General features: G+C 47.5%; 1 protein-coding gene across 1 annotated transcript; it reads right to left on the bottom strand.

The window, feature by feature from the left end:
• Positions 1-1,015: 1,015 nt before the first annotated feature.
• Positions 1,016-21,245, bottom strand: MBD4 (methyl-CpG binding domain 4, DNA glycosylase). The gene is made up of 9 exons (XM_078614340.1): positions 21,086-21,245; positions 18,232-19,681; positions 17,584-17,744; positions 15,945-16,626; positions 8,629-8,716; positions 6,946-7,080; positions 5,826-5,975; positions 5,225-5,328; positions 1,016-3,480 (listed from the first exon to the last, which is right to left on the bottom strand). Exons 1-9 carry the CDS (start codon positions 21,106-21,108, stop codon positions 3,403-3,405), a joined length of 2,871 nt encoding a protein of 956 aa, XP_078470466.1. The 5' UTR covers positions 21,109-21,245; the 3' UTR covers positions 1,016-3,402.
• Between the last annotated feature and the right edge of the window lie 289 nt (positions 21,246-21,534).

Genomic DNA, 21,534 nt, shown 5'->3' with positions numbered 1-21,534 from the left:
CAATTACTTTACAATGCAAGTAAAAATGTACGTGTTTTAATATTGACGTTTTTTTTTATTTAGGGCCCCTTTATATTATATGCTACAGGCCCTGCACTAGCTTAATCCGGCACTGACACCCCTTAAAGTTTAGTAAGTAGGCTTTCGCCACTAATATTATCATACCTGTAAACCCATGTGGTTTCCCCCGCATTTTTGTTGCAGGAAAATAGAGTTTGCAGGTCAATACGGCATACAGCCGTTTCAATATGGGCGCATTTTTTTGTGTGTCTATTTGTGTTTCTCCCTTGTGATGATGATGATGGGACTTTGTAGGATGAACGTTGAGATGTATAAGGGAACGGGATTGACCAATAAGGTCTGAATTTGTCTGTAATAAGGTAGGGCGACTGATAAGGGGGTTGACAGGTATGTATTATACAGGTATGTATTATACAGGTATGTATTATACAGGTATGTATTATACAGGTATGTATTATACAGGTATGTATTATACGTAATAAAGGAGGTTTATTTTGGGTTAGGTCGCAAAAACATGCTTCAAATCGCTTTAAACTATTGTCATTGTAGTGCTTATTTAATGTGGCGCTGCACTCTGATGTTGTAGGAGAAAACATTTATTTAAAAATCTATTTAATTAAATAGAACGTGTCGTCTATATTTATTTAAAGTTGCGCATTTTGATGTGACGTCAAATTTCTCAACCCCCCCCCCCCCCTCGTCACACATCGTCACAAATGTCTGACCCCCCCCCCCCCCCCAGGTGCGTGACGTCATTTATGGACGGCCCCAAAGCTCTTTTTCACAGATGCAGCAACACTGTGCGTGCGTGGCCTTAAAAGGAGAAATAAATATAATAGTCAACGTTTCAGGCAATGGCCCTTTCTCATAGCACATGTAAATCGAAGAATGTTTGATTTACACATTGGGCAACTAGTCTGAATCTACCCCCCCCCACCACCGCTTCTGTCTACCGATAAGATTAGACTCCAATAATAAAAATGAATACTCAACATATATTCAAAACTCGTCTTTAATAAAGTCTCTGAGACATTATAAACACGCACCATCCACCTCACCAAATAAGCACAATCATGAAATTTAACCGTTGATGTTAGGAATTCGTGCCAAACTTCAACTTATATTTTTTTGCCCAGAACACAAGTGATGTCTTCACAATCTACCCCGATAAGGAATGAAACAGGAGGATTTCTCCACAAATCTGACTGCTGCCTGATGATTATACTAGTACATCTTCTTGGTTCTTTCGGTAAAGTCACGTAGAAGGGAAATGAACAGGGCTGTCGGAAAGACAGCGTCCGAATGACAGCCCGACAGCCCTGTTCTTCACCTGAGGACGGCTGCTTGCGTTGTGGCCGAAACGTCGTGAGAATTGTATTTTACTATGTTTAATTTTTATTATTTTATTATTTACCTTCTATGTGACTTTACCGAAAGAACCAAGAAGATGAATCCCTGCAGTCACGAAAGCTTTAAATCGAAATATACTAGTACAGTCATACCTCGGTATACGACCGCTTTGGAATACGTCGAATTTGGTATGCGTCGTGTTTTGACGAGAAAAATGTCTTGGGATACGACGTATTGCTTGGGATACGACGTCTTGCTTGGGATACGACGTCTTGCTTGGGATACGACGCGCTTGCTAGAACTTGTATGGGTCGGGATGAGTCACCGCGTCTACCCCGTTCACGACTCCTCCCCTTCCTCACCACCATCCTCGTAGGCTATCAACTCCTCTCAGCAAGGTAAAGTGATGTTAAATGTAATTTTTATTTCAATTTATTTTACTTTATGCATTTATTTAAATTTATGTATGCATTTTCGTAATAAGTAGTGTCTAAACTATTTTATACAACCACATTAATGTATAATATGCCATATAAAATATAATGTCGTATACTCTGGAACAGATTATTTCCTTTCCCTTTATTTATTATGGGAAAAGTTAGTTTGGTCTACGTCATTTTCGGTATAAGTCCTACCCCTTCTGGAACAAATTAACGACGTATACCGAGGTACCACTGTATAGCATACCAACTCGCCCGAGTGCTGTACTAGTGTAATGACCGACAATGACCTTAAGCCAATGTCCAGCCTAACGGCTATTCAAAGATAAACCAAGGTCTCTGATTGGTGGACAGAGGCCTCCACAGGGATTGGTCAGGAGGCAGGCCTTTGAAGTGATTGGAGGAACAGTTTTGAATGAGAATAGACGGGAAACAAAGTGTAACCCAGAGGCGATGCATTGGATCCGTTCGAGAGAAAGGACAGCGATTGGCTAAAGGAAATACATTGAGGGTACATTCCATAAAAGTAGCAGAGGGATGTATAAGGGGAGAGCACGAGGAGTGGAGAGAAGATACAAACTGGAAGAGAAGCACAAAGCCTAGGGCCCCGTATTGTGGGGGTCCTCAAATGAAAGTGGCTCTTCATATAACTTGTCGTCGAGTAGTTACACTAGTAACGAATTGGCATGTTCTGTTTACGTGACAAACTTTACAAATTGGGCTGTGTCGGGTGGTGGCGGGTTTAACGACCAATTTATATTTACATGATCTAACCCAAAAAAAACGACATTATGGATTATATTGGTCGCCTGTTAAGCAGAACACAAGTGGACAATTTTCATACTTTTTTTTTAAACATCACGGAGTATGAGTTTAACTTCGAGATCAAACATCACGGTACAGTATCATGTTTCCGATCATTTCGAATTCCGCATTCGCACGACATCCAAGTCTATCCAGGTAAAGAGGGTATACAAATGTTTTAAAAGTGCAGCAAGCCATGGTGTACAGTATTATAGCCTCAGTGAAATATTCCAGAGCGAGATGGCGGGAAAGTAAAGTCGGTCCCCACACCTGGGCGATAAGTTTGCGTGCAACTTGATTGCGTGCAACTGAATCGCTTGTACATTCATGGACGTATCTGCAACCGGTTGTGAGCAGTAGAGACAGATTCGACTTTCAAGCATTATTTAGATTGTTGCGCCCGAAACGTCGTGATTTAATTCATTTTCTACCTACGTGACTTTACCGAAAGAACCAAAGAGTATGGATCCCTGCAGTCACGAAAACTTCAAATCTAGATAGATTATTTGGCAGCTATACATTTCCACACGATAAGCCACTTCTCGTTTAGCTATAAATTGTGGCCAGGTCGCTTCTGAAAAATAGCTACATAGCTCAGTCAGACTTACCTGCTAAAACATATTTTTTAAACATTTTTTTAGCACACAATTCGATGCAAGAGGAAGAACCGCTTTTAATGGATTCATTAATACATCTTTAAATGCCTGCAGCACAGAATCTCCCGTTTTACAAAAGCTGAGCCAGTGGTGGAAATTCCTCATTCCCGTGACGAGGGCGAGTGAGTCCATCAGTCAAGTCCCAGACTCTTGTGGTTTTCCCACAACCAGCGGTGATAGTCTGTGAGCTTGTGGTCATGTGGTTTCACCTGAAATGACATTGTCAGAACCATCGTCGTCATCATCATGATCTGTTATCATCATTAGCAGCAGCATCATCATCTTTATCATCTTTCCTCTTCTTGGTTCTTTCGGTAAAGTCACGTAGAAGGGAAGTAATAAAATAATACAAATAAAACATAATAAAATAATTCTCACAACGTTTCGGCCACAACGCAAGCAGCCGTCCTCAGGTGAAGACCAGGTCTGTCGGGGAGACAGCGTCTGAATGAAACACCACCACGCTTGGAGCATATATTTAAGCTGAGTTGGAAGGGGGGAAGGGCGCCTTGACAAAATAATTTGCAACCCAGCTTAAATAGACGCTCCAAGCGTGGTGGTGTTTCATTCAGACGCTGTCTCCCCGACAGACCTGGTCTTCACCTGAGGACTGCTGCTTGCGTTGTGGCCGAAACGTCGTGAGAATTATTTTATTATGCTTTATTTTTATTATTTTATTACTTCCCTTCTACGTGACTTTACCGAAAGAACCAAGAAGATGAATCCCTGCAGTCACGAAAGCTTTAAATCGAAATTTATCATCTTTGTCAGTCTTATCAGCGGCGTCATCGGCATCATAAGGTCGCACTCACTACACACAAAGTTCCTGCCATAAATGAAACCAAATACCTTGCTGATCTCGTCAGGAAACGTTAACCATCATGCAAAACTTCGGTTATCCTCTCAGCGGCTTTTGGCTAACCGTCGAACAAAGATGGTCACCACATCGCGTGCTTTCAATTGCGCTTCTGCGGCCGTCTGGAACGCTCTCCCGATATTAGGAAGCTACTGGAGCTATGCGCTTTGAAATTTATACTGAAAACGAATTTCTTTAGAACAGTTTTTTCTGTGTTTAATATGTTGTCCTTCCCCCGCACCTCTGATTAGCGCGGTTGGTTATGCACGGTGTGAAAGAAGTTTAACATACATCATCACCTATGACAATATTGTTACTATCACCATCAATGTCACTTTTATTATTTCCATGAATTTAAATGTTCTTGTGCACGTAGAGCCTTCTTTGTCAATCCACGACAGCATTAGTGCGTCCCTACGCCGTGCGGGTGGTGAGAGTCATTGACCATACGTCACCGCGTTGGTCAGAATGGGTTTGATTAAGGCAGAAACATGTACGTGGGAGCATAGAAGTACAGTTTGACAATGACTACTCCCGGTTTGTCCAGTCAGAACATTTTTCTGAGGTTTTTGGCCACGACATCCATATTCATGTGACTCCTGTGTGGCCACCCCCACTCTGAATCCCTCCCCTCACCCTGCCGCCCGCTATGAAAACAGACGCCACTCCTCCATGCAACTGACTGCAGCTCACTCCTTCCTTCTCTCTCCCTCTCCTCTCATCATCATCCTCACCCTCTCATCCCCCCCCCCCCAACATCTTGACTCATTCCTTCTCCTCTTCTCCCCAGCTTCCTTTCCAGGGCTCCTCCTCCTCCTCTCTCCCTGCTACTCATCTTGAGTCATGCCCTCCTCCTCTCTGTCCATCATGCGGACTTCCGTCCCTGGCGTCCCTTCCCTCTTCCGTCCTTTTCTCTATTTTTCCCCGTACATTTCATCCTTGACTGTACCGCTCTCCTTTCATTTCGGGACAAAGTCAAGGTTTTTATTTCGTTACAAAAAGGAAATTGCACGGCAAACGTTGCCAGTTGCTGGCGATGCCCTTAAAACTTCCTCCAAGGGGGGCTCGTGTGGCCATGAAGCAAAGGAGCGTCGCACCTCTTTCCACTCGTTGACGCAAAAGATGCGGTAGGAGTCGTTGCCGTACTTCCCAATGCCGTGCAGCTCGATCGGGTAGCGCCACTTCTTCGTCAGAAACTCGCCTGGGAATTTGAAGATGGCAATGAAAAAAGGAAAAAAAATTAAACTCTTCAGAGACAACCCAACTCCAGCAGCCGAGGCTTCAAGTCAGTTACATTTTACACTTTCAATTATCCGTGGGTGGATTTACACTGGTCAACACACTTTTTCTGGCATAAGGTATTCCAACGGTTTTAAGGTAATTTTGGGGTGCTGATTCCAAATCTGGCATCAGTTTTTGTCTATCACATGAGTTTTTTAAGATATCAAATATTGCATTTTATACCTACGTGACTTTACCGAAAGAACCAAAGAGTATGGATCCCTGCAGTCACGAAAACTTCAAATCTAGATTAGTCCAGAGTTTGCTTGTCTTGAATTTTTTATTTTACGCGGCAGAGCGACACGAAAATTTGAACGAGCCGAATTGACTGCTTGTTCGTTTCGTTATTCATATCCTCGACGTGAATTATTGTCTCGAGTTGCGCGTTTTGTTCAGGAGCCGTCCGCACGGCCTCACGTGAGAAGCGTATGATGGCCTTGGAGCGCAGCGCGTGCAGGCCCAGCGGCTGCATGATGCGCGCCACCTCTCGCCAATCCGCCTCCCGCGCCACCTCGGCCGACGGGAACCGCTCGAGGAACTCCCAGAGTAGCGGCACGGCCTGGCGGCCTGCACCGGGATGGGGCGGGGGAGGGGTGGGGTGAATAGGGGGGGGGGGGCGAGGAGGTGGGGGTGGGATGGAGGGCGTTACTTGTACTGGTAGGAACGAAGTGAACCAGCCTACAATAGATTATATCGTCCGTCCGTCCGATGTCCGATTAGGTGTAGCAACATCGCCCCCTACTGCAAACACTGGGCAGGACCCTACAATAACCTTTAGACTCAGTGAGGCTTTCCTGGCTAAACAAGTGTAACATTCCCTTATAATTCCCTGAGATAGTTTTAAATTAAAACATTTAAATTCAAAATTAACTTACAGCGGCCTAAAGCCTACAGCTAGGCCTAAAGCCTAGAACTAGGCCTCAAGCCTAGAACTAGGCCTCAAACTCTCCCTTCGTATCGTACCCCCGCCATTTCATTTTATTATAGCCATTCATTTGTTCGTTCCTACCAGCCCACCCCGCAGGGACCTGTTTAAGTATCTACAACATGGCCATTATTAGCTACCCGACAGGGAAACACCTAGGCCCAAAGCTGGAAGCATGGACCTCAGTAGTGCTGCTGAGTGTATCCGACATGGCCGTTATGATTTCCCTGAGAGAGACTCAGAGCTATACTCGAATGCAGGACATCAGCAGTACTCGTCTGGTGTCCCTGACACAGCCATTATGAACCCCATGATAGAGACAGACACCCAAACTCAGAGCCACTTAGTTGCACCGGTAGGGAGTTCCATAACCAGGGGGGTGGCACCAGTGGGGAGTTAAATAACCAGGGGGGGGGGGCACCAGTGGGGAGTTACATAACCGAGGGGGGGGACCAGTGGTGAGTTCCATAAACAGTTTGGGGGGGGGGGGGCACCAGTAGGGAGTTCCATAACCAGGGGGGGGGGGGTACCAGTTTCCTAAACGGCCATTACGTGTTAGGCAGGACCGCCGTCCCCCCTCCGCCTCCCATCCCCACCTCGATGCCCACCCACCGGAGGTCTTGTTGAGGAAGATGGTGGCGACCAGGAGCTTCCAGGGGTCGTGGAAGAGTGTCTCCTGCACGAGGTTGAAGGGGGAGCGTGGAGGGGTCCACTTCCTCCAGGACGCCCTGTGAAGGGCGCCGAGCCCTAGGGGGCGAAACCACACGGCGAGTGGGGGGGGGGGGCAGCAGTCCCACCACGTGGTCGACTAGCGGCCACGCAGTGTCTCTCAGGTCACAAGCCCCCCGTGGGTTTTTATGAGTTTTCTCCCACGCGTATGAACGCACATTAATTGCCTGGCCTCTTAATATATATGCAGGGCAGCAGAGCTTGTGCAATTGTTCGTAGCGCCGGATCACTGCCTGGCTGCTGCTGCCTTTGCTGATTGCCTCTGGTTCTTCTTCCCGCAACTCTCTCCATTGGCGAGCGGTTATGGATTACCGTGTGGCAAAAGTTAAAATTGTATTTCTATTGTTTACAGGTCTGAGCCAAAGGTGGAAATCCCACATTCCTATGGTGGGGGCGAGTCTCTTCGTAGGACAACCAGGAATGATGGGCTAAGTCAACCCCTAACCAGGATTTGAACTAGAAGCCCTCTCTCTTGATTGTGAGCCGCTCGCTCCACTGTTAAGCCGCGGTGTCTTCCAGTTGTGCTGTGGACCGTTTTCTCTCCACATTGTACAATGCACATTAGCGACCACGAGGGTGAGAATTAGAGACCAATTGGGCGAGTTTTGTGTGGGTGAGGGAGCGGGTGAATGAGTCGGTGAATGGGTGAGCGAGTGGTTTAATGACAATTTGAGGCTGAATGAGTGAGAGTCGTAGGTAAGTGAATAGGTGCATGGGTGGGTGAGAATGAGAGACCGGGCGTTTTCATCCACTACCACAGTTAGCTACGCACGGTAAGAAATAAGTTCAACATACATACATCATTAGCACCGTTATCACCATCACTACAACCATCATCAGCACCACCATCAGCAGCATTAGTACCATTATCACACCTCCGATTAGCACGGTGGGCTACGTACGGTGTGAAAAAAGGTCAACATGCATTCATACGTATTGGCTGAGGAAATGGGTGATAGACTCGGTAATTGTGTGCATGCATGTTTATCGTCTTTGGCACCGCATCTCGCCAACTGTGTGGGTGAGTGGGTGAGTATGAGTAAGCGATTGACTCAGTACGTACAGGTAAAGAGTGTAGAGGCGGGTGAATGAGCGAGAGGCTGAGAATGAATTTGGAAGAGGTAAAAGGTGACTAGGTGAGCATTAAGGACAACCTGAGTAACTGAGAGGGTGAATAGTTGAGTAAATGAAACTATTTTTTATTTGAGCAGGTAAGGCCCACTGAGCTGTATAGCTGTTTTGTAGAAGTGACATGACCACAAATGATAGCTCAACGAAGTGACTCATCACGTGGAAATTTCTCGCAGCCAAATACTCTAAATGCATGTTGATTCTAATTGTGGAGGGAAAAACCGGACGAGCCAGAGAAAAATCCACGCGACCACGGGGAGAACAATACAACTCCAAATATACAGCAGCAGGCGTCAGGTTCGGGATCGAACACACGACCTTCTGTACACCAGGCGAGGTAGTTTACATCTCCAAACCGTGCGCACCCTCCTTTCACAGTAAGAGACTGAGCGTTGACTGAGTGAATGGGTGAAAGGCTGTGTGAAGTGACTATACCATTGGCCATGCGCGCACGGGAGAAGTATGGACTGGTCTTCCTCATTCGCAAAGGACGGACACTCGCCCTCATTATCCCTGCATGTGTTCACCACGTGACACCACAGACGTGCATCACACACACGAACATCAAACAGCACACAGACACACGCAGGGTTAGCCGAGCTGACTGGCAGATGCACCACCTGTGCTCCCCGCTGTGCCAACTTGCTGTGTCTTAGCCTCCTGGCGGTGTTCGTCATCGTTGTGAGCATCGCTCTGCCCTTTTGTTGCTGGAGGGAGACTGCCTCCAACTGTCCAGTAGCGTCCTTCACAAGCCTCCTCCACAGAGGCCGATCTCTGACACCTCTGGTACCGTTGGTACCCAGTCATCGGCAATTCCAACCAGCTCCAATTCCTCCCAATGTAATTAAAGCGTAATTTGCGATCGCGAGTTTGCCGAGGCAATTTCCACACCCGCAGCAACCCGCGACCACTGCTCATCCTTGCAGTGTCGCACGGCTCTCCGAACCTCTGGGTGTTGACTACTATAAGCCTCCTCATGCGCGGGTGTGGGATGTTGCAGGCGGTGACAAGGGGCCTGCCACATTCTCTCGGCTAGCTGGAACACCTCCTGCATCAGCCAGATTGTTTGGGAAGCTGTGGACCACGTACCCAATGCAGCCACAGCAGCTGCACGAGCCACAGTCCTGAACCTCACCCATTTCTGCTCGGCATCATGAGGCAGGGGACGATGCCAAACCCCAGCTGCAAGCAGCATTGATGAAATTCTCGCTTGCAAACGCCAACAGATAGTCGACACCAAGCCATGTTGGGTTTCAATGGGGTCTTAGGTGGGGGCCCCCCACCAACACAATTAAAGAATGGCAGCCACGTGGGAGCGGGGTTTGGTCAGGAGACGTCATGGATGCCTGTCCCCTCGGAAACCGCTTGAGTAGGGCTGCCGTGATTCGAACACCGTTACCTCAGTGGTGCCAGGTCAGCATTCTGACCGAAGCCACCCAGTCGCCTCTAGATTTCGGTTTTATGAAGCATCTGAAATGAGATTTCACGACCTCGGCTAAGCAATCAATTCGAAAAACATCAACCGAGTGTTGAGCAATGATGGCTCGTCAGTCTCCAACCAGATGTCCTTGAGCCCGTGGTGGAAATTCCTCATTCCTCTGGCATGGCCCAGGACATGCGCACGGGTCCATCTGCCGACTTCCTAAAAAGTGGCAACTCAATTTTATTGGCCCATCTGGGGCATTCTGATGGGCTGAGTGAACACAATTTGTGGTTTAAAGTTATAACCTAGATCCCTCTAACAACACAGCGCGGCAAAGTCGTGCAATCTAATAGATACAATAAATTGTTGCACGTCGGTGCACACAGTTGACGGTATTTGGGCTGAAAAAAGCAAACTTTCTAAAGTAGATTTACTCTGCGATGAGCGACACGTTGCTTCACTGCTGCGTCAGCCCTTTAATACCCGAGCCGTCAGTTGCGCAACCAAATCTCTTGAAAGTAGTCGATCTCTATAGGAAGCAACCGGTTGCGCAACAGCTCGCAATCGGTTGAAGGGATGTCCACAAAGGAGCGATTCGTTTGCTTGCAAGCAAGTTGCACACAACCAATTGTGCCCCACCCACACTGCTTTGGGAGAATTACCGTGAAATGCACACTGATTGGATGCAATTAGATACGAAAATGAGAAATTAAACGTTTTAACTCGCGTTCTCGTCCAGATCCACATCGCGGTATTTCGTAGGCAAATTTCAAAGCAGCACATTATAATCTAGTCCACTGCTGGATGAAGGTGTCCCAAAGCCATCGGCCACCTATCAAAATCCAGTGATGCAGCCAGTCCACCTAACAACAGCCGATCTCATTACTGCAGCTCCTCGATTAACGAACGAACGTTAATCGAGGATTAACGTTCGTCAATCCTCTCTCTCTTCCTGACCATCGGACGCCACCGCCATTTGCTGTCCCTTCTAAAGGTAGCGAGCGACGTGTCCAGCCCAAGTGCGCTAAAATTGTATTCCCCAAGTGCGAATTGTGACATTGCAACCCACGCACATTCTCCAATCATCCACACGTTCCACTTGATGTCTCTCTCAACGCAACGACGACCTCGTACTTTCTCTCCGAGCTCCTTGGGCACTTTGCGAACGACCAGTGTTTTTAAAAACCGTGTTAAAGCGGGCAGAAACGCGTCGTTTAAAAAGCGCTCTCCCCTCTAGGCACACTGGTTACGTAGCGAAACACATCACGTGCAAACACAACTGGATACGTTTAAAAATGTGTTTATTAGAACCCTTCAGTATTAAACAATGCTAAACAGCAGTCGGTGCTACACAGACACACACACACAAGGCAACGAGAGGGAAATGCAGGAGGTTAAAGTGTCCACACAACAGATCTATAACATCGAAATCTTACCATTATTTCTTCAGAATTCCCCAGTTACATTTCAATTGTGCTCTCGAACATCACGTTTTGACGTGTTGACGCCTCAAAAAAATTCTGTTGGGGACATCTCTCACCAAGACGCCGCGATGTTTAGGGGGGGGGGGGGGTGGACGGTCCCACGAGATATCACGCATGGCCCGTGCTAAAACCCTCTTTAACCTCTTCCAACGGCGCATGCCGCTGGTCCTTTCGCAAACTGTTATTCCAAGAGCTGGAATAAAGAATTAAATGTACGGCATTCGTATCGGGCTCGGAGGGGGGGGGACAATCACAACTCGTCGTGGGCTTAAGTCAGATTGATTTTTTTTTGTCGAAAACAAATTACGAGACGGCGCATACGTTTGTTTAGCTCGCAAAAAACGTCAAACTACGTCGATCTACACCAGTGTTCTTCATTGCAAGGCCCGCAGGCCACTGGTGGTGCCTGGTGGCCTGTATTGCGGCCCCTGACGTACGGGCCCCGACAATACACAAATGTAAAAACACCCCCCACCCCACCCCCGTCATCATGTTGTCAAACCCCAATGGTTTCAAATGTGGCGGCCCTCACACTGATGTGTTTCCGGCAAAAGTGCCCCCCCCCACCCAACCCTCTGAAAATTAGTGAAACACTGATCTACGTGTCTACTAGTAAAATAAGTCTATCGCGGAGTGGCAATTCTAAAATAAGGATTTCATCGTAAAAATGAGCCCGGCAGACAGTGTGGAATCGACCACAACATCACGAGTTAAATTCATGACAAAGGGTTCACCTTGGTCCTGTCGTAAACATCAACCCCCTTTGGTGATGGTTACAGTAGTGGCTCATGCGTTGAGATGTTATGAGTAGACCAGCCTCTGCCATGGGAACATTGATTTTCCACCATTATCTGCGGACCAGCAATACACCAGACCATCACTTAAAATTGAGTAGAAAAACACCGACTTAAAACTTTTGTGGCTGCAGGAATATTCTTGGTTCTTTCGGTAAAGTCACTTAGACATATAACAAAAAGAATAAAATGTTTAATACATTTTAAATAATAAAAGCTTTTATTTTCAATTCATTATTTTTACATTTCTTATTTTCTATCTACGTGACTTTACCGAAAGAACCAAGAATATAGAAAAACACTTTATCCTTTGTAGTAATCAAGGTTGTTTGCGGTGTAACGTAACATTTTTTTGCATTTCATGATTCATGTTACGAATCACAAGGTCTTGTTATCCCCCCATTTCATTTTTATTTAAAGTTACCTTTTTAATAGCAAAAATAATTTTCATTTACTTATCCGGAAAAGCCTCGCCCAAGTCTTAAAACTCTATCGAGAGAGTCCTCGTACATTTGGATGTTTGGCCAATTCCATTTGAAGGATGGTTCTGATTGATGTGGAAGAAAGGGGAGTTAGTCGAATACCCCTTGCATACACGATGGCAGGCAGGACACTTCAATGTCGGCACAAATGGGTTTGAGAATCCATCTCCTGGGACATCCTCATGGCCCGTATGCGATCCAGCAACCCTCGGCATTGAAATCGCTGGACTGCAACGTGTACATAGCTACGTCATCCAACTCAATATATGAATATGGATGTTTCCCAACTTGTTCATGTGATAATGTAGCGTCTGTACACTGGGTTAAGACCCCAGCGGTCGACCCAGGGACACACTGTTGGGACGATGTCACTCGGCTGGCCTGGGAATTCCCCCAGGAAGAGCTAGAGTCTGTCGCCAGGGAAAGGGAAGTCTGGACCGCCATACTCAACATGCAGCCACCAGCACTACCCTCATCAGGACAAGTGGACTGAGAAACAAACGAACGTAACTCTACTGGACCTGACGACGCTCCCAGATTTGTCCGGTTAACAACATGCAAAAGAAACACAAATTAAAGAACAGACCTCGAGTCTTGTGATGACTTAAACAAAAACTATACGTCAACATCTAATCATGCTAACACAAACTCAACGCGTGAAGCAAGATGCTACCCTAATAGGAAGATATCATAAGCGACGTTTCAAGCAATGCCCCTTCGTCATCGCAGTTCATCACGCCGTGTATTACCATATGCATTTCCTTTTAGGGCAGGGCTATTGAAGGACGCAGTGTTTTTTGTTATTTGCGGTTACGAAACACTGCTAATGCAGTCTCGCCAAGAAAATGGTATGGAATTATACTAAATTATTATATGGAGGGGTGGGAGAAGATTACATAAGGACTTGAAAAATATCGTACAAGACAGTGGACAGGTGGGGGGTGGGGAAAGTATAATTTGGCACCGAAATCTTACGATTCTGACGAACCACCACCACCCGCCCCCATCCACTCGAGACTTACCTCGGCCATCTACACAGCTGTGGCCCCAAACTTCTAACACTCCCGATTTTGTATATACAGTCCAACATCCGCGATGCCCAATTAACTGCCTACATCCAGTGAAGCAGTCAGTAGCTGTGTGCGGGGGTGCAACGGTCGATTACAATCTGGTGTTTGTAAATCTGACCTTATCGCACGGTCATGTCTTCTTCATCTAGCCTACAATCGCTTACCTCTTAAGTACAGTAAAGCATTATCCCGACTTTTAAAAGTTTGCGCTTGATTTGTGTGCAGTAACCCTAATTGCCACTAACGGCGCAAATCTGGCAGTATCTAAAAACGTTCACGTGGCATTTGACTTTTTCACATATCCGCCTATGCTTCAGTCGCCAGTGGGTCGGACATGCGACGTCGCACTGTGAATGCTTCAAGAAAAACGCTCATTCCGTTCCAACGACGCAGTTGCCGTTCCATTCTTAAAAGAGTGGAATTCATTCCTCAAACTCTTACCCACACCACGCGACTATCCTAAAGCTTAAAGCATCACCAAATAACGCCCACGGTGTGCGGCGGCCCTCATCCAGCAGTGGATTGACAAAAGGTCTGTACACGGGCAGCGTATCACTTTGGGGTTAGGATGCGGAATCAAGAATTACTCGTGATCGGTATAAACAACGGACGCGAACTTTGTTCTGTGGAAAAAAACAACTCGACGTTAGTTACGTTGCGTCCACACCCGAGCGATCAGTTGTGTGCAACCTGGTTGCACGCAACCGAATCGTTTATGCGCGGACGTCTCCGCAACCGATTGCTCACAGTATAGACTACTCACAACAATCGATCTGCTCAGAGAAATGATAGCAACGTATCGCATCACCACACGCTACAGTTATTGAATTGTAAAAAAAAAATGTTACAATCCAGATATAGACACTCAGACATGTCTTTTTGTTGTACAACTACTCACACAGATGTGGACAAAGCTGCTGCGGGTGATTAGGTTGCACGATTTCGAGTGATTTTGGTTGCGCAAGTGATCTCGAAAGGCGTGGACCTGGATTAAGAAGAAAATGTGACAATCAGTATCGTCGTTTTCCGAATTCTATCATTCAATCCGTGTGTCCATTTTCATCAGTATCGTCCTTACCACTGAAAAATGTACGATCAATAAGACGTCAACTCCCGGGGTGCAAAACCACGGCAGAAACGGTTAACGTGGAAAGGTCCTTAATTTAAGCGACACAGCCGATTGTGGTGTACCTCGACACATCAATCACTTCTACATTACAGGACGTCTCCCGTACAAGGAGACCAATTTAACCCACGATTCATCAATGCACTTAACAATACCGCTGGCATACGCGCACACACACAGCAGAATGGGTAAGATAAGGATGCCGATTAACCGTGAGCGATGGATGATAAATCAAACGTATCATTACACGCCTATACATGGGGCTTGCCGTGTGATCTCCACCAAGTCTGACCGTTTACAACACACGCAGAACACGTACACAAGCTAGTCGATCGAGGCATTAGGCCTGTAACAATTAGTGGTTCCACAATATAACATTTCATGTCAAGGTATATTTTGCCTACTCTTCGACACTGATATTGGAAGAGGTGGAAGTATTCACACGTCACCCGACCATACGCGACCCACCGATCGACTGGTGAACCAATTCACACTGCTCGGTGGACAGAGGTAGGGGCGGCCCTAGATTAGCTTGCCAGCAACTGGCGGCTGAGGCAAACCATGCAACCGGTGCCCCCACCCCAAACCCCAAGGTCAGCTCGAGGCGGAGGTTTTTTTGGTAAACTGGGAAACATTTTGCCCCTATTTTACGTTTAATGTTTTTAAGAGTATTTTTTTTTTAAATAGAGGCATAATTATTCGGTTTGTCCATCCGTCAGTAGGTCCAACCAATACATTCTCAGAAATGTTGAGAAATGAATAATTCATATTCCCTCTATGCGCACGGGGATTGAAATAATATCTTCGGTCTTTAATTTGTATATTTTAGTTGTATTTTTTTCCTCGAATTTGGCGCCCCATTTAACTTGGCGCCCTATGCGATCGCCCTAGTTCGCCAATATGGACGGGCCGCCCCTGGACAGAGGCAGGGGTGGCCCTTTAAAAGCCATTGTAGCAATGCATGAGATTGAATTCAAATTAGACATTCGATAGAAATCAATATATTAATCGTTACATGCCGAATACCCCCTAATCACTGCACATACACTACATGGACACATACCACACAACATACCAAATACACTCACACACACCACACATAGCACAACACTCCACACACTAAATATACACACAAACCCCGCACACTGCACGCGCCTCCCACACACCGAACACACAACCTGAGTGAGACCGCGACGCGTCTCTCTGCACCACTCTCGTCGCGTCGCCTACATTCTCTGCGTCGCAGCCCTCGGCGCCAACGAGGGGCCAACCGCACGGGCAACCACCTGACCCCGCTCCTCCCTCATCCCACCGGCGATAAAGCCCGGCGGCTCCACCACCACAACATCCAGGCACACGGGAGTCATCAGGCGCTACCTGGGCTTCCAACTTTCTTCACCTCCGCTGAGGTTCCATCACCGGTCGTTTCTTCTTTGGCACCGGCGCTCGGACCCCTCGCCCGCTTCTTGGGCGTGCACAATTCGTCTTCGCGGTCATCGCTGCTCAGCACCGCCCTCTTCTTGCCGTGGTGCCGCTGTGGCACAGCTTCCTCCTCCTCCTCTTTGTCTTCATCGTCCCCCCCATCGTTGCTCTCCCGGGGCGCCGTCGGCTTTGCTCGCTTACGCGGCGTCATCGACGTCTCTCGGCTGCGGCTGCGACGGCTTCGGGACGGCGAAGGCGAAACCTCGGCCGTCACTGCCGCCGTCTTTCGCGACGGCCGCCGCCCCCCCACTTTTTCCAACGACGATGCTGGCGGCGTTGCGTCTCCACCCTTCTTGGTGGCAGAGGCGGGAGACTTCCTCCGGGCGGAGGTGCGAGATTTTGGCGTGCGCGGGGTAGATGGGGAGTTCTCGGCGGTGGTGGCGCGGGGACTCTTGCTCCGGCGAGTTTCGCTTTTGCCCCGGGGCGAAGCAACTCGCATCTTGGCGGCCACCGCTGCCATTTTGCCGGTGCTGCTACTGAAGTCGAAGTCATCGGCGGAGGGCGCTGTATCGCCCAGCGTTTTTAAGAAGAGCACCAGCTCCGGGCGCGAGCGGAACTTCTTACCACTCGGGCTGCGAGGGAGGGGGGGGGGAAGGTTTAAATGAGAATTTTTTTTCATGAGTTAATAACTTTTAAACTCAAGCAGCATCGGCACAGTATTAGAACACGCTGTGAACACTTTCTCGGTTGCTCTTTTTTACGGCATTTGTATGTCGATCTTCTTTTGCACCGTACGTAACCAACAGTGCTAATCGGACGTGCAAAGCAACTGGTCACAGATTATAACGCTTCGTTGAGTTTGGTAATCCATTGGGTGGCATAAGAAGTTGCTTTATGTAGAGCGTTCATAGCTCCCAAACAAGCGTACAATAGGTAGTGGCAGCTTATGGGATGAAGACTGTACTTCCCCACCTTCAAAATAGGGAAACTCTTACTTTTAAACAGTTTAGTGAAGGAAATCGCTGCACCAACCATGCGTTGCTACAACCCAATAAAGTGCAAGCAACTGACTGGCTGGTATTTACTAAACTATGAACTATACCATTTCTATTTTACCAGGTAAGGGCCACGGAGCTATAAAGCTCTTTTTTAAAAGTGCCTCGCAACAAATAATAGCTAAATTTAGTGGCTTATCACGTGGAAATGTAGAGCAGCCAAATACTCTAAACGCATGTTTTTAGATATGGAGGGAAAAGAAAAAATCCACATGGCGACAGAGAGAACATGCAAACTCCAAATATGCAGGCATCGTCAGGGTCAGGATCGAACCCACAACCTCCTCCATACCAGGCAAGAAAGTTAACATCTCGGCACTGCAGCGCAATGACTGCAGACTGAATGAAGGTAATGCCTATCTTCTACTTACACGGGATGACCCGAGATCAAATGGATGACATGTGATAACACGAAACAATAAGCGGGTCCAACAACTGACACAAGACTGTGAAGGACAGGAACAAGTGGAGGAGGGGGTTTCACTTTTCTCCATCACTCTCTGCTACCCCCCCCCCACCTTGCCCGCACCACACCTGAATATGTAGACGTCGTATCTGCCGGCCGTCTCTCCGGCCTGCCGCTGCATCACCAAACGGCGCCAGCCCTCGGGCATCGGTGACTCAGAAGTGTTGGCTTCGACTTTGGCTTCGGTGACTGAGCCACTACCCTCAGACTTCTCTTTTTCCTCAGCTGCCTGCAAGGTAAAGGTACAGTTGCACTTCTTTAAGATCTCCAAACAGATTGTTTATGTAATAACACCGAACGCACAATTGGAATGAAATTAAAGAAAAAAAGAATTACAACGGAAGATTACCCATGCCGAAATCGTGGAACTGTTCAAAGACAAAGTTATTAGCACTGAATGTCGTTATCGCATTTTCCAGATTTTTCATTGCATTTAAAAAGAAAGAATAGCCGAGGCTGTGTGTTGTCATCCAGTGGGTGTGCATGTGCGAGACCAGATTAGAATAACTTTACTGACACAGGCACAACTTTTTGGAGTGTCTTATAACTTTGAGACTATGGCAATGAAATAATACCAAGGCTTTGAATTTCCCAGACACTCTTATCCTGATTGCGCAATTAACTTGGCGCGATTTGGTTGCGCAACTGATCTCTCGGGCGTGGACCTGCCTCTAGCATCGAGTTTGGGTGCACTGCTCAATGATGCATTTGCTTACACCAGAGGTGGAACCTTCTGCGTCTGTGTGCGAGCTCTTTTCTGCGGCTTGCTCTGCTCTCTTCATGGCCGCTTTCCGTGTTTCCTTGTGCTTCGCCGGTAACTTTGGCTCTCTTGACTTTTCCGATTCCTTCAGTTCCACCGGTGCTGCTGCCTTGGGTTCTTCCACCGCCTCCTTGTGTTCTGCAGATTTCACCGGTTCTTTGTGTTGCTTTCCTTCCACCTCTTTCTTGGGTTCTGCCGATTTCACCGATTCCTGCCGAGAGTTAGGCTCAACCGCTTCCTTGTTTTCTGCAGATTTCACCGGTTCTTTTTGTTGCTTTCGTTCGACCTCTTTCTTGGGTTCTGCCGATTTAACAGGTTCCTGCCGAGTCTTCGGCTCAAGCGTCTCCTTGTGTTCTGCAGATTTCACCGGTTCTTTTTGTTGCTTTCGTTCCACTTCTTTCTTGGGTTCAGCAGACTTTACAGAGTCACGAGATTTCAATTCTACCACCTTTTGTTCCGTCGAGTTCATCGGTGGTGGTTGCGTTTGCTTTTGTTCCCCCTCTTTCTTGGACTCTACCGATTTCATTGGTTCTTGTGGTAGCTTTCGTTCCACTTCTTTCTTGTGTTCTGAAGATTTTACAGATTCAGGTTGAGTCTTAGGCACCGCCATGTCCTTGGGTTCTGCAGATTTCACTGATTCTTGTCGTTGCTTTTGTTCCACCAGTTGCTTAGGTTCTGCCGATTTTACCAACTCCTGTGGTTTATCCGATTTGGTGTCCTCCTTGGGTTTAACTGGCTGCTGTGGTTTTGAGGATCCGAGAGGTTCCACAGACTTGACCGATTCATGTGAAACCTTAAAGTCTACCGATTCCTTCGATTTTGTCAGCGCCACAGGTTCCTGCGGTTTATTTGGTTCCCCCGAAACTTTTGGGTCCGTCGACTTTACCGGTTCCTGCAGCGCCTTGGATTCTTCCGATCGTGCTGGTTTCAATAATGGCAGCGCTTCCTGTGGTTTGTTACTCATTAATTTAGTTTCAGGTAATTTCACTGGTTCTTGCAGTCCCTTCAATTCTGCCGGATTTGATAATGGGAGTGGTTCTTGTGGTTTGCTGCTCGTTAATTTAGGCTCCGCAGGCTTGACCGCTTCCTGCCGTTCCTTCGACTCGGACGGCTCTTTCGGTTTTGATAACTCGAGCAGTTCCTGGCGTTTGTTTGGTTCTGCCAAGGCTCGAGCTTCCTCCGATTTCACCGGTTTGGGCTGCTCCGGCAATCCCCCCTTCATTTCTGACGATTCCTCGGCGCGTTTCTCCCTTTGTGGCGACGGTGCTGCCGGGACATGTTCCGGTTTCCCAGAACGAGCAGGTTCCGGTTCACCATTGGCGCCCGCACTACTGATGGTGGCAACGGCTGAGCCGTCTGGCACAGAGGATGCTCCCGCAACCTCTCCACTGCTCAGCAACGCTTTACTGCCAGACAGACACAGTTTCACATGCACACAACAGAGCACACGGTTAGAGGAAGAAGAAGATAACGCGCCACCGAAACACGCGCACGGGAATAAGAAGACAACAAAAATTCCCCGTATAGCCTAAACAGAAAGCGAAGACAATTGATGTTTGCGGGCAACTATCATATACACAGAAAACTGACGCCACACAATAATCAGGAGTATTAATACTGGATTGCAAGTTTAGACCGCACTTACCATTAGCAGTATTCATATAAAGGACAGTACTAAACACTGTAACGTTATATTTTAGAAAAAAATTCGGAGCGTTATAAAATTTTACACGACTATAAATACATTATTTTCGGAATTGCTGCGATTCTTGGTCTGTACGGTACTATGGTATTAGTACCCTGTGAATAGGCATGTTAGTTACTACTCATCAATAGTTATGGTCGATCCATGTGACTGATGCGTCCCAAAACATTCCAACTAATGCCGCCTGCACACTCCCACCTCAGTGAGTCTTAGCAGGTCTAAGTGCACAATTACGTGTAGAAGTGACACACGATTGCATGACTAAATATACACTTCTCCAGGTAGTTTAACAATATTCTTAATTAGGTTAACACTTCTAGTATTGTACGAGCACTGTGTAATAGTATGGGGTGTTACATTCGTATTAATAGAACCCGTGTTAGTGAGATCGGGCCAACACTACGTAACTTGTGCCTAACTTAATCTAAGTGAGGGTATCACACCATTCGAATGCACGCAACAATATTATACGGCGAATGTAAGAATGCCGCAGCCAAAGCCGTTAATTTTCAGCCGCCGTGCAACAATCCACTGCTGGATAAAAGTTGTGGCCAAAACGTCGTGATAATTTTATTTTATTACGTTTTATTTTTATTATTTCCCTTCTACGTGACTTTACCGAAAGAACCAATGAGATGAATCCCTGCAGTCACGAAAGCTTTAAATCGAAATTAGAATTAAAGTAATTCCCAGGCCGTCGCCGCCGCGGCCGCCGCCATCTCTCGCTTCCGACCCCTGCGAAACAACCCCCACGGCTCCCGAGCCTCAAGCACATGCGTATCGCTCCGTCTCCGCGTGCGTAGCGCCCGTTGAATAATACCAGCAGCAGCACCAACAACAACCACCACCATCACCCAACATTCCCCTCACAACGACAACTTTATATTACTAATGTCACGTAACGTTGGACCATGTGCGTTTTACGCTAGGCCCGACTGACCCCCCACCACTCGCGGCGCGCGCCATCTTCCCAACCCACCTACCCACCCTTCTACCCCTCCATCATTAACCCTCAGCCGTCATTCCGTCCCCGCCGCGACGTTAGCGCCTCGCTCGGCTCACGGACGAGGCCGACTGTGTGTGTTTGGTGGTTGTTTTGGTTTACCCGCCCGAGGCCTCCGTCGCCATCGCTTCTCTCGCCTCCTCGACTTCCCTCGCGTTTCCCGCCAACCGCCTTTGGATTTCCCACTCAGGACGCGCGAGGCGGCGCGAGGCGGGGCGGGGCCACACCGGGAGCCCCCCCCCCACGCCGCCGCTAACGAATGGACGGGGCGTTGCCACGTGACGCAGCGCGCGTGCCCACTGCCCATGCTTGTGCGGTGTACGAAATGAAATCTCGCGGAGGCCGCGTGCGCGTGACCGCGCCCGCGTAGTCTCGCGATATTTCGCAGGGGGTTTCAGAATCTGAATATTTGTTTGGACTGCAGGTGGAATCTGATGAACTATAAAGCTCTTCTAGATTTGAAGCTTTCGTGACTGCAAGGATTCATATTCTTAGGTTTTTTTCGGTAAAGTCACGTAGGTAAAAAATTTAAATTAATAAAAGTAAAATAA

Source organism: Lampetra planeri, chromosome 44 (assembly GCF_965212315.1).
Source record: "Lampetra planeri chromosome 44, kcLamPlan1.2.h2, whole genome shotgun sequence".
In the NCBI taxonomy this organism is placed as follows: domain Eukaryota; kingdom Metazoa; phylum Chordata; class Hyperoartia; order Petromyzontiformes; family Petromyzontidae; genus Lampetra; species Lampetra planeri.
Note: the sequence above shows the minus strand (reverse complement) of the source record. Positions and strands in the feature narration are given on the sequence as shown.